Genomic DNA, 13,765 nt, shown 5'->3' with positions numbered 1-13,765 from the left:
CCATCCCAGTCTTCCAAGTAGCTGGGATTACAGGTGCACAACATCACTAATTTTTTTGTATTTTGTAGAGACGAGGTTTCACCATGTCACCCAAGCTGGTCTTGAATGCCTGGGCTCGAGCAATCCTGGCCCACTGGGCCTCCCAAAAGTGCTGGAATTACAGGCCTGAGCCACTGCACCTGGCTTATCTCTAGATTCTGTCCACATCTCTAATTCCATTTTCTACCATGGTTTAATCTACATTACTAACAGTCTCTGAATTGGTCTCTACTCCTAGCAGCTTGTCTCATTTAATCTGTTCTCCATATTGGGGCTAAAATTATGTCTTTAAAAAGTAAATATTAGGCTATCGCCATGCATTAAGGCTTCCCCGTGCGAAAAGAAAATCTAACATTTTCAACACTGTTTAAAAGGCACCCTTGTGCGTCTATCAAGCAACATTCTTTCAGTTTCCTGAATGCTATAATCTTGGCGCCTTTGCATGTGCTCTGCCTTTGACTGAGACCACTTAGACGTCACATCACTTAAAAAAAAAAAATCAAGGTCGGGCCTGGTGGCTCACGCTTGTAATCTCAGCACTTTGGGAGGCCAAGGCAGGTGGATCACCTGAGGTCACGAGTTCAAGACCAGCCTGGCCAACATGGTGAAACCCTGTCTTTAAAAAAAAAAAAAAAAAAAAAAAATCAAACTCCTGGGCTCAACCCCTCCTCCCCAACTCGGCCTCCCAAAGTGCTGGGATTACAAGCGTGGGCCACCGCGCTGGCCCACATCTCTTTTTATAGGTCATTGGCTTTCCTTGACACCCAGTTACTTCGTTCCTCACGTGTTGCAAAACTCACCAGTAAGCATTTAGGCAATTACTGTTCAAAATATCTATGATTTAAGATTACCAGACTTAAGATTCAGAAAGGCAGAAGCCACACACACCTTGTTCGTAGCTGGATTTCTCAGTGCTTAGTACTAGGACTCTCAATACATGTCTGCTGAAATAATGATTACATTCACCCTTGCATATAGCTATTCGAGTCCCTCCCTAATCCCAATCCTCAAATTCTTTGAGAGAAAAGAATAAGTAAATCTCAAGTATAGGATTATCCTCAAAACGTATCAATACTAATACGTATATTTCTTTGGAGGAATGAAGGAAGCAGTTACATGCAGCCTACTGTGGGTCACTGGACTCTTTTTTTTTTTTTAAGGTGGGGGACAGAGTCTGGCTCTGTCGCCCAGGCTGGAGTGCAAAGGCGCGATCTCGACTCACTGCAACCTTCGTCTCCCGGGTTCAAGCGATTCTCCTGCCTCAGCCTCCCGAGTAGCTGGGATTACAGGTGCCCACCACCGCGCCCGGCGGATTTTTGTATTTTAAGTAGAGACAGTGTTTCGCCATGTTGGCCAGGCTGGTTTCGAACTCCTGACCTCACGTGATCCGCCCGCCTCGGGCTCCCAAAGTGCTGAGATTACAGGCGTGAGACACTGCGCCCGGCCTAGACTCTTTAAAGGAGCGGGGAGGTCCTGCAGTAAGGGGACCTGGTGTAAATAATTCTAAGCAGCTCCAGGTGCTAAGCCCAGCGAACACGTGCTGCGGCCGGGAACCGGGAGGGCGCGCTTCGCGGAGGAAGATCACCGGCGACCCGAACGTGCTCGCGCCCGTAGCTACCGCTGCCGGTGCCGCGGTTGCCCGGGTGTCCAACCGAGCACACGTGCGCCAGCGGGGCCGGAGCAGAGGGAGAATCGCGGCTCTTGCGGGGAAAATGGAGGGCGAGCCATGGGTCAGGGATCGGGAAAAGTGTGGGGCGTATTATGCCCAGGGAGGGGAAAGCACTGAACCACAGGATCTGAGGCACAGAGAGGAAAAAGGGCGGATCACGAGCTAGGTAAGGCGGGCGGACCTAGGTCTCGGAAGGAAGGGGGCGGGGCGCGACGGGGAGGGAGGGGCCGCCCAGCAGCTGGGCTGTGAGGACGTTTGGCTAGTTCATTCTGGGCTCAGGTCGGAAAGTGTCCGCACCTGGAGTCAAGCTGGGGGGCGCTGAGAGGTGGAATGGCAGTGACTCAGGCGCCCAGCTTCTGGCACAGCCAGTCTTCGAACGAGCCCAAGTACCCGGCAGCCCAGTTTCCTCTCTGAGCGCAAGTCCTCGCCGTTGCTGAGCGCCAAATCCCCGCGCTCGGCCCCGCCCATCCACTGAGGGGTGTGGGTAGGGGCGTGGCCCGTTCCCCCGCTGATCGGCGCCCGGAAGGCGTTGGCGTCAGCCGGGGCCCGACGCGGTGACGCTGTACGTCGACGTAAGTGACGCGCAAGCCTGGGCCGCTCCTCCTTCCCTCAGTGAGTGCCGGCCCGGTCGGGGCGGGGGAGAAGAGGGAGGGCGGGGGAGGGAGAGGCGACCGGAGAGTCGTTGTGGGACGCGGGCCGGACCGGGTCCCGGGGCGGCGGGAGCCCGGGCTGGGCAGAAGGGCTGGGCGGGCCGTTAGAGGGCCGCCGCGGCTGTCGAGTCCCCTCCCTTGTCGGACTTGCGCGCCCCGGCGCTCGGAGCCTCCGGCGCTGTGCCCACCCCGCTCCAGCTCGCGTCTCCCGACTCCAATTAGGTCAGGCTCGGAGTCCCGCGGCCGCGGCTCCGGCCCCCGACGCGGGGCGCCGCACGGCTCGCCTTTCTTTCTTCCCTCGCCTTCCTCTCCTCTTGCCTCACCCTCCCCCCTTCTTTTCACGTTGCTGGGTTTTTTTTGTTGTTGTTGTTTTGTGCTTTAGGGGTTTTGTTCCTCAGCCGGAGCTCATGGGTGTACATTATCATGCTCTTCTTTTGTAGAGCAACCCGACGGCCATGGAGGCTGAAGAGACGATGGAATGCCTTCAGGAGTTCCCTGAACATCATAAAATGATCCTCGACCGATTGAATGAACAGCGAGAGCAGGACCGGTTTACTGACATCACCCTGATTGTCGACGGTGGGTAGGGAAGTGGGCAGAAGAACGAATTTTTGGCTTCAGTTTTTCTCTGTCCTTCGGACACCCGCCTTTTTTTCTTTAAACCCATCTTCTATGGTCTCCCTACCAAAGTCTTTACAGTGTGCGCACTGGGACCAGATTGCACTTGTCAGTGTCCACTCAGAGCGTGCTGCACAAGGCTGGTTGGCCAGTCACGCTTTCCACGTAGTCTGGTGTTCATCTCATTTTAACTTCTTGCATCCTGTTGAAGTTTTCTCTTTGCACTTTAATGCAAGATGATGGCGTTGGGGATAGGACATCTCAGAATGTTTGGTTGATAGCCTCTTGTTGGTAAGCTGCTTTGAGAAGTCCCTCACAGGAAGCATTTGGGAAGTTGATTCTTTTCTGGTTTCCCAAGTGGTCTTGGAGGGAGAATGTGAGAGATTCCTTTGCAGCACTCATACCCTCTTTGAGAATCTCCAAAATAAAATGGGGTCTTTACAGTCTTAGGAGTTGCCACTGTAATGGAAGCAAATCTAGCTTGGGTATGTTTTCTGTTTAGTGAAAATAGGTTTCTTAAGGTAAGCTGTTTTTAAAATTATAGATTTACCATAGATTGAGTTTCCAAATATTAGGCATATTGAAATGTTTTTCATAGCAGACATATCCAGCTTTGTGCTTACGGCTTTTTCTCTCTTTCCAAATGATACGTGACCCTTTGAGTTGTCCTTTTATTTAGCCGTTTCAACTGAATTGGATATGCTTACTGATTAATTGGAAATAACAAAGTGGTAAGAGGCTCCTTATTTAGTGTTGTATATTAGCCTTTATAAAACTAACTTAAGGTGTTTAAAGTGAAGAATTAGCTTAATATTTGAGATTAAAATTTGCCAAAATAGCTGCCAAGAATGTTCTGCATTTAGTTCAATAATTTATATAGTTATGTAATTATCAAGAAAGACCTATTTTACTTTTTATGATTTTTAAATCTCTTTTATAGTTATACATTTAATTTTTGTGCTTGTATATGATTTTCCTTTTTTTAAAATTTTTTGACTAGGACACCATTTTAAGGCTCACAAGGCTGTTTTGGCTGCTTGCAGTAAGTTCTTCTACAAATTCTTTCAGGAGTTTACCCAAGAACCTTTGGTGGAGATAGAAGGTAAATACTTGTTTTATTTTTTTATTTTTCATTTATTTAATAAATCAAAGAAGCCATTTTATTTAAATGCTTGTTTTAAATACAATACTGGAATTTAAATACTTGTGTTTAGCAAACAGTTGGTGAAGCAGTTTTAGTTCCTTTGTCAAGACACCATAGGAAATAGGCATCAATAGTTCCTATAGGTAAGTAGATAGATAAATTGTTCTTTTGATACCTGATAATTCTTTGTTTCAGTAAAGTGCTTGGTTGAATGATCTTCTAGGAAAAACTTAGATGGTAGATGTTGGTCTTTTCCGTTGTGGAAACCGGTGGTCATTGTCTTTTGAAAACACGTATTAAAAATGAATTACCGTCTTTGTTCAATGGGCTTATATTTTAGACTGGTGGAGATGCTACAGGTTACTAGTAGAACGCTTTACTGTACTCTTAGACAGCAGAAGTAATGATGTATTAGCAGAGGTACAGGTGACATGCACACTGTGAAGTGGCCTGCCATAATAGGGAGAAAGCTAGGAACGATGAACTGAAGTAGTGTTCAGAGGAAATTCTACTGGTTATTGAATGGGATAGATGAATACCTGTTACCTTGAAACAAAAAGTTATTTATGTACTTGCTAGACATTTTTCTAATAATAACCTGCCAACTGCCTGGCATTGTGATATGTAGTTTGTGTCTTATCTAAGGCTCACAGCAATCCTTTGATGCTGGGCACAATGGCTTGTGCTTGTTGTCCTAGCTACTCGGGAGGCTGAGGCAGGAGGAATACTTGAGCCTAGGAGTTCAAGGCCAGCCTGGGGCAACACAGACTGTGTTTCTTCTTCTTCTTTAAAAACAATAAACAAACAAACAAAAAGATGTATTATTTCTAATAATTTACACATCAGGAAAACAGGCTCTAAAAGGTTACTTGCCCACGGTTGCCCAGCTAGCAAGGAATTAAGTTTGTGCTATTAATTACCATGCTTTTGTCTTTTGCTACTGCAGTAACTCCTTCCCTACCACGACTGTCAAAATTCGAAACAGTAGGAAATAAATCCATTTGCCTACATAATTGCAGAATTTTAGCTTCTTTCAGGGTTCTTCGGTTTTGGTTTTATATCTGGTTCTTCTTCTTTTTTTTTTCACCTGGATGCAGGTGGGCTAAGGCCGAAAAGGGCATTAGCTTGTATCTGTTTCATTGTGTACATATTCTTTGTTCTGAATGGGTTGCCTAGAAACTTTTTTTCCCCTTTGATGCCTAGGGGAGTAAAGAAAACAAATGAATTAAGAATATTCTTTAATTTTGGTTTAGCATTTTAGCTGATATATCCACAGCTAGATTATCTTTTGATATCTATGATCAGGACAGAGATGGAATAATGGAAATCTGCAAAACTTAGAAAAGTGAGAATCTAACTCTTCTGATGATACTGGTTTCTACTACAAAGGAAGCCTCCATGAATTCATTCACCTGAGACTTATTAAATATGTGACCCCAGGCAGGTTACTTTACCTCAATTGCATACTTTTCTCATTTGAAAAGTAGATTCATAGACTTATAAAGACTAATTGCAATAACATGCAGAATGCCTGGCATGGTATTTGGTGCATTGTCAAAGCTTAATAAACAGGGGCCCAGCCTAGGAAACATTAGGGAGACACCTTCTCTACAAAAACTTAAAAAATTTAGCTGAGTGTGGTGGCACATGTCTGTGGTCCCAGCTATTCGGGAGGCTGAAGTGGGAGGATTGCTCAGGCCCAGGAGGTCGAAGCTGCAGTGAGCCATGATTGTGCCACTGCACTCCAGCCTGGGTGACAGAGCAAGGCCCTCTCTCAAAAAAAAAAAAGGACAGTTTATCATATTGAGTACCTATTATGTACTATGCTAGACCCAGGAGATGAATTAATGAATAAGATGTCCCTTAACTCAAAAATTTCATAGCAGGTGAGTAACAGGCAAATAAGCAGTGCAGAAAGTATTACAAAGACTGTTACTATGAAATGGTATCACTGAGGAGGGAATGTGGTCTTCCTTAGAGAGGAAAGATTTCAAAAAGGAGTTTGAGTCTGAGCAGAATCTTTAAATCTTAAAAAATAAGTGCCCGAAACTGGAATATTTGTTACTGGTAAAGTGAGCATAATGCCTGGAGAGTGCAGAGAGTCTCGTCTTCTGAAGACTAATTACCTTGAGATTTTCTCTTGTACCTCTGGCCTGTTATGTTCTGTGGCACACACAAGTCTTCATATTTGAACTCTAGATAGATAAGAAAGCAAAACAGATAAACACTCTTTTTATTTCTGTCATTTGATCAGATTCAGGTTTGAATAATTAATTTGTCTCAGTATCTTAAGCCCTTAACTTTGGGATTACTGTGCTGTCTAGCAAGATCACCTGGCTGTGGAGAAAGCCCTGGGCATATAGTTAGGAAACAGTTTTAGCCCTCACTTTAACAGTATGTTGTGTGACCTTAGATATCTTAGCTTCCTTGTTTTTCATTTGTAAAAATATATAATTTGGAATTACATATTACCTTTGTAATTTTGGAATACGTCATAGACATTTGAATATTTTGTTACAAGACTGGGTGCTGTTAAAATCCTGGAAAATCTTTTTGGTTTTGTTTTAGTGGGGAGTCAACCTGGTTAGGTTCAGACTCCCTCTGTGACCTATGGGTCCAATTTGAACTTGGTTTTCAAACCTTCCTATTGCCGTTCACGTCCTAGATGTGCCATCCATGCCATTGTGCAGTTCTCAAAGCTTTTGCTCTGCTGCCTTGGGTCAGTTCCACACATGGGCATCTTGGTGGTGAACTTGAGATTGTATACACAAATTTAGAGGACTTTTCTCCTCTCCATGATTTCCTTTGTATACAAGGTCCTCAGAGTTTCTTTTCATGGTTCTTTGGTGAGGAAACTGGGATTTTAGCTTCTCTGTGCATTCATACGTTTTCTGTAGAGGGGTTTGTTTCCTGAACAAAATGTAGAGAGAGAGAAAAGTGAAAGGAAAAAAATAAGATGAATTCCCTTCTCCATACTCTTCAGATAATCATCTTTTTCCTAGTTCTTTTGTCAGAAGACTTTTTTTTTGGCGGACTCTTGCTCTGTTGCGGAGGCTGGAGTGCAGTGGTGAGATCTCAGCTCACTGCAACCTCCGCCTTCTGAGTTCTGAGTTCAAGCAATTCTCCTGCCTCAGCCTCCCAAGTAGCTGGGATTATAGGCGCGCACCACCGTGCCCACTGCACCTGGCTAAATTTTGTATTTTTAGTAGAGATGGGGCTTCACCATGTTGGTCAAGCTGGTCTCAAAATTCCTAACCTCATGATCCGCCCACCTTAGCCTCCCAAAGTGCTGGGGATACAGGCATGAGCCACGACACCCAGCCGGAAGAGCTTTCTTTTAGAGTTTAGGAGACAGCCATAGGTGTGTAGCCTCAGAACTGGGGCTTGCCTTGAGGCAGAACTGAGAAAGAAGAAAAATTACCAGGTATTCACCCCTCCCCATTGTCCCTCACACATTCATGGTCTTTTCCGGTTCTCTAGTCAGAATGAGTTTCTCTTGGAACTTTTCTATGTCTCCATTCACTGCACAGTTAATGAGAGTTAGGCTGTCCTCTAAACTGACACATGTAGGAGAAAAAAACCAAGAAACTACTACTGTTTGAGTTTTGATTTCTCTTTCCTGTTTGCTTGCTTCAACTTGCTTTTCAGAGTCCTTGAATATTTGCTTTATGTATTTTTAGTTGTAATCAATAGACAAGATAGGGTGGAGTGTGCTTTTTCCATCTTAGCTAAAACTGGGACCCCCCTCCCCCACTTGTAAAATATAAATAATGACTTACAGCATGGCACATTAAATGGGCATTAGAAACACCAGGGAAGCTTTTATAAATACAAATGCCCTGGTTTTATCTCCAGATAATTATGTCTTTCAGGAGTGGGATCCAGGCAGCTGTATTTAGAAGTTCTCTAGGTTCTTGTTGTGCAGGTTATCTGAGGACTAGTGATACATGGGCTTCATTTTTAAACTTCTTAGAAATGTAGACTCAGGTTCCACTCTAGACCTGCTGAATTGGAACAAGATCCCCAGATGATGCCTATGCACAGTAAAATTTGAGCAGCCCTGCCCTAGCATGATTCTAATGTGCAGTCAGTGTTGAGGACCACTGACTTAAAGGATTGTGTAAAAGCAGGTGACATGTATATAAAAGAAATTTCGATTGTAATATTCTCTATGAGTATAAACTCATTAGGTGCAAGATGAGCTCACCCTCCTTGTTTTCTTTGTTCTTGGTTAAAGTAAGTTACCTTTGATTAGAACCAACTTTGACTTCAAATCAGATTTATTGCTATTGAAGCTAATGCATCCCAGCTCAGCTTTGTGGCTTGGATTCATACCACATAAAAATCTTCAAAAAATGTTCATCCCTTGTTCAGAACACACAACCTTCTAACCTGAACCTCCAATTTTCTAAATTCATTCTTTTTCTACTTCACCTGAAACCACAGATCCATAGCACTTAGTTTCTCTGTAACAGCAACTCTACCATGGTGTCTAGAAATTTTAGTCCCTACTATCAAGGACAAAACATCCTTGTACATGTTTGTACATCTTTTTGAGTATGAGTTTTCGACTGGTTGCAGAGATTCCCTAAGTATAGAGGAATGCCAGAACGCTGCTCCCTTTTACTCCTTTGTTGTTAGGGAGAAGACTCAGATTAAGTTGTTCACTTTAACATTTTCCTTAGATACGTTTAGAAAAATTGTATTCTGCACACTTCTATTATGAAAGGAATAAGGGATTGATGAGATTTCTGTTACCAAACTAGTATTGATAGATTATAATTACATCTACCATCACTTCGCTTACCTGAACAAGTGTTACCAATTTGGTTCATGTTAGCTACTTAGGTCACTGGTGTTTGTTCCTAGGACAGTGTTGGGCTGGTCATGTAAGAAACACCTAGGGTGCTCATAATAATTTTTTTAAAAAAACTTAGATATTTATCCCAGTTTTGATTCCAAAGATCATATATCAGTACTTTTTTTTTTTTTTGGAGGCAGGGTCTTGCTGTCACCCAGGCTGGAGTGCAGTGGTACTATCATGGCTCATTGCAACCTCATCCTCCTGAGTTCAAGTAGTCCTCTGACCTCAGCCTTCTGACTACAGGCACATGCCACAAAGCCCAGCTAGTTATTATATTTTTATTTTTTATTATTATTTTTATTTTTGAGATGGAGTCTCGCTTCGTCGCCCAGGCTGGGATGCAGTGATGTGATCTTGGCTCACTGCAATCTCCACCTCCCGGGTTCAAGCAGTTCTCATGCCTCAGCCTCCTGAGTAGCTGGGATTACAGGTGTATACCACCACGCCTAGCTAATTGTTGTGTTTTTAGTAGAGAAGGGGTTTCACCATGTTGGCCGGGCTGGTTTCAAACTCCTGACCGCAAATGATCTGCCTGCCTCAGCCTCCGAAAGTGCTGGTATTGCAGGTGTGAGCCACCACGCCCAGCCTACTTTTTGTAGAGAAGAAATCTCACTATTTTGCCCATGCTGGTCTTGAACTCCTGGCGTCAAGCAGTCCTCCTGCCTTGGCCTCCCCAAGTGTTAGGATTATAGGCATGAGCCACCACACCTAGCCCTTAGTACCAGTACTTTATTTAGTCTACAGGTGATTCTGATCAGTCAAGACAGGGAGCTAGGTCCACAATTCCTTATTCAAATCTTTGGAGGCCAAACATACTTCTCAAATTTCCAGATTTTAGAATTTTTCTAGGGTAATACAGAACATATATAATACTTGCAAATATTAATAGTTTAGCAGCCATGCATGTTACTGTTCACTCTAAGTGGAATGAGGACTTGACATAGCCCCATGTCATTTGAAATCAACCATGCCTGACCTCCAAGCTTATCACTTTGTTTTTGTTTTTGTTTTTTTGAGATGAAGCCCAAGCTCTTGTTGCCCAAGCTGGAGTGCAGTCACGGAATCTTGGCTCACTACAACCTCCACCTCCTGGGTTCAAGTAGTTCTTCTGCCTCAACCTCCTGAGTAGCTGGGATTACAGGTGCGTGCCATCACGCCTGGCTAATTTTTTGTATTTTTTTAGTAGAAACTGGGTTTCATCATGTTAGCCATGCTGGTCTCGAACTCCTGACCTCGAGTGATCTGCCCTCTTTGGCCTCCCAAAGTGCTGGGATTACAGGCGTTAGCCACTGCGCCTGGTCCTTACCACATTTTTTGACTGGCTGTGTGTTGACAGTACATAGCATATGGAGTTTTCTCCAAGTGGTAGGTTCCCCTCAAGAGATTGTCAATAGGTATTTGGACTTGAGCAGGAAATCAGAGGAATGATAATGAAATTCTAATATATTTGAGAATATTGGTGGTATTAAGATTTTTCTAGCTAAATTAGTTTACATTCCTAGCATATGGTTCCCTCAGAGTTCAGCAAAGCCTTTCTGGTAAAAATACTATTAAAACTCAAGATGTAAATTGGAAGAATAAGCAGTAATTCACCCTTCCTACCACCAGAGAATAACATGAAGGGGTAGGTGTATGTGTGTCTGTTAAAAAAAAAATTGCCTGGGCATTGTGGTTTATGCCTGTAATCCCAGCACTTTAGGAGGCCGAGACAGGATGATCATGAGATCAGGAGTTCGAGACCAGGCTGACCAGCATGGTGAAACCCCATCTCTACTAAAAATTCAAAAATTAGTCGGGTGTGGTGGCGCACACCTATAATCCTAGTTACTTAGGAGGGTGAGGCAGGAGAATCGCTTGAACCTGGGAGGCAGAGGTTTCAGTGAGCTGAGATCGCACCTTTGCACTCCAGCCTGGGCAACAGAGCAAAACTCCATCTCAAAAAAAAAAAAAAAAAAAAAAAAAATTGGGACGGACTTGAATTATGAGTAAGAGATTGTGAACCTGTAGTGAATGAGAGCATGAAAGGAAAAGTTTAAAATGTTTATCCTTTTAGTATGCTATTTAAAATCTTTGTCATAGACTTAGGAGTCAGACCATCTGGGTTTTATCACTTTATAGAGTTGTTATGTGGATTGAGTTAATGCTTGTAAAGTATTTAGAGCTGTGCCTTTTATATATGTAGTAAGTGGTATGTATGTGTGTTTGATTAAAAATCAAAATCTCATTCTACTTTGGGAAACATTTACATATTGTTTTTTCTTTCTTTTCTTTTTTTTTTTTTTTAGACAGAGCCTCACTTTGTCTCCAGGCACCAGGCTGGAGTGCAGTGGCGCGATCTCAGCTCACTGCAACCTCCGCCACCCGGGTTCAAGCAATTCTCTTGCCTCAGCCTCCCGAGTAGGTGGGACTACTGGTGCGTGCCACCATGCCCAGCTGAATTTTTGTATTTTTAGTAGAGACGGGGTTTCACTATGGTGGCTCACGCCTGTAATCCCAGAACTTTGAGAGGCCGAGGCAGGTGGATCACGAGGTCAAGAGATCGAGACCATCCTGGCCAGCATGGTGAAACCCCGTCTCTACTAAAAATACAAAACTTAGCGGGGCATGGTGGCACACGCCTGTAGTCCCAGCTACTCGGGAGGCTGAGGCGGGAGAATTGCTTGAACCCAGGAGGTGGAGGTTGCAGTGAGCCAAGATCGCGTCACTGCACTCCAGCCTGGCGACAGAGTGAGACTCCATCTCAAAAAAAAAAAAAATTTTTCCTGTGCTTTTAAACTTTTGGCCAAAACTGAAATGCAGCAAAAGCTAATTGTGTTTTCCTTGGGCTACTCAAATACTAAAGGATAAATGAGAGCAAGAAGGGGAAAAAATTACTAAGGGAACCAAACAAAACTAGCCCTTAGTGAGTCCAATTACTTTTTTTTTTTTTTTGTGACGGAGACTCGCACTGTCGCCCAGCCTGTAGCATAGCGGCGTGATCTTGGCTCACTGCAACCTCTGCCTCCTGGCTCCAAGCAGTTCTCCTGCCTTAGCCTCCTGAGTAGCTGGGACTACAGGTCTGCACCACCATGCCCAGCTAATTTTTTTTGTATTTTTAGTAGAGACGGGGTTTCATGAGGTTGGCCAGGATAGTCTTGATCTCATTATCTGCCCGCCTCCCCACAATGCTAGGATTTACAGGTGTGAGCCACCATGCCGGGCCAAGTCCATTTACTTTGTTTGTTTATTTGATGGAGGGTAACTTGGTCTTACTATATTTTACGGTGTTTATCAATATTCAGATTACTTTTAGACATTAGCTAAAGCTCAGAGGTTCTGAATTGCTCCACATCACTCAGTTCATGGAAGAGCTGTGAGTAAAACGTGAAAGTTGTAGCTTCCTGAATGATATCCTTCCTTTTTTTTTTTTTGCGCGATGGAATCTCTTTCTGTTGCCCAGGCTGTGGTGCAGTGACGTGATCTTGGCTCACTGCAACCTTCACCTTCCAGGTTCAAGTGACTCTTCTGCTTCAGCCTCCCCAGTAGCTGAGATTACAGTCAGACGTAACCACACCTGGCTAATTGTTGTATATTTTTTATAGAGACGGTGTTTTACCATGTTGGCCAGGCTGGTCTCGAACTCCTGACCTCAAGTGATCTGCTCACCTCTGCTATCCAAAGTGCTGGGATTACAAACATGAGCCACTATGCCTGGCCAGTAACCTTTGTTTACACAAATAGGGGATGCTGCTTTTGAACACTTAAATGATATTCCACCAGTATTCTTACTGTTTTCTGAAACAGCCTATCACTTTAGGACTAAATTTTAAACACAAAACTGGCAAAGAGAAGTATCAATGATAAATGCATAATTCTGAAAGCGACTTTAGGCCAGGCACTGTGACTCATGCCTGTAATCCCAACACTTTGGGAGGCTGACGTAGACGGATCATGAGATCAGGAGTTTGAGACCAGCCTCGCTAACATAGTGAAACCCCATCTCTACTAAAAAGAGAAAAAATTAACTGGACGTGGTGGTGGGAACCTATAATACCAGCTACTCGGGAGGTTGAGGCAGGAGAATAAGAGAATCCCTTGAACCCAGGAGGCAGAGCTAAGGTGAGCTAAGATCAGACCGTTGCACTCCAGCCTTGGTGACGGTGCAAGACTCTGTCTTTAAAAAAAAAAAAAAAAAGAAAAAGTGACTTTAGTGTTTATTCATTTATTACCACTTTGTGTTCCTGCATTTTAGGAAGCACTGTTAGGTACTGTGATGTGAGCGTACAGATCAAAAATCGTTTTCCTCAAGTAGCTTATAGTCAAGAGATGTCCATAAACTATCATTATCACAACCAGTACAGAGTTGAGGCTTGGAGAAGTAGTAAAGAATGTTTCATTGTTAACCCATTTGTGCCTGAGGTTGTAATTTTTTTAATTTGAAAAATCAGACCTTGGTGATGACTTTGAGCAGTAGGGTATAAATAACTCCCACGTGCTTAGCATTCTAATAATGGAGCACTAGGCATAGATGGGTTAATTCATGAAGGACTAGAAGGTGTGAACATACCTACAACTGCTGTTGAACTTGTATCAGTTTTCAGAAACCTCCCAACAAAGCGTAGGACTAAATGGCTTCATTGATTAATTCAATGAAATACTAAAAGAAAAATTAATGCCAATCCTCATAGCCTTCCAAAAAACTGGAGAGGAAGGAATACTTCCAAATTCATTTGTAGGCCAGCATTACCCCACTACCAAAGCAAGACAAAGATGCCACAAAAAAAACTATAGCTCAGTATCCT

The 13,765-nt window shown here is 43.7% G+C and overlaps 1 protein-coding gene across 9 annotated transcripts in view; it reads left to right on the top strand.

The window, feature by feature from the left end:
- The first annotated feature begins 1,664 nt into the window (after positions 1 to 1,664).
- Positions 1,665 to 13,765, top strand: part of ZNF131 (zinc finger protein 131) — a 51,194-nt gene continuing 39,093 nt past the window's right edge. For 3 of the 9 annotated variants that reach the window (XM_074386116.1, XM_039463422.2, XM_074386105.1), the window contains exons 1-3: positions 1,665 to 1,874; positions 2,799 to 2,937; positions 3,977 to 4,078. In XM_074386116.1, the coding sequence (XP_074242217.1) occupies positions 2,814 to 2,937; positions 3,977 to 4,078 (226 nt within the window). In that variant the 5' untranslated portion in view covers positions 1,665 to 1,874; positions 2,799 to 2,813. Of the gene's footprint in view, positions 2,581 to 2,798; positions 2,938 to 3,976; positions 4,079 to 10,001; positions 10,126 to 13,765 lie in introns of those variants that run through there. The other 6 variants (XM_010336640.3, XM_010336638.3, XM_039463406.2 and 3 more) reach the window with 4 other exon arrangements.

Source organism: Saimiri boliviensis, chromosome 1, assembly GCF_048565385.1.
Source record: "Saimiri boliviensis isolate mSaiBol1 chromosome 1, mSaiBol1.pri, whole genome shotgun sequence".
Classification (NCBI taxonomy): Eukaryota; Metazoa; Chordata; class Mammalia; order Primates; family Cebidae; genus Saimiri; species Saimiri boliviensis.
Note: the sequence above shows the minus strand (reverse complement) of the source record. Positions and strands in the feature narration are given on the sequence as shown.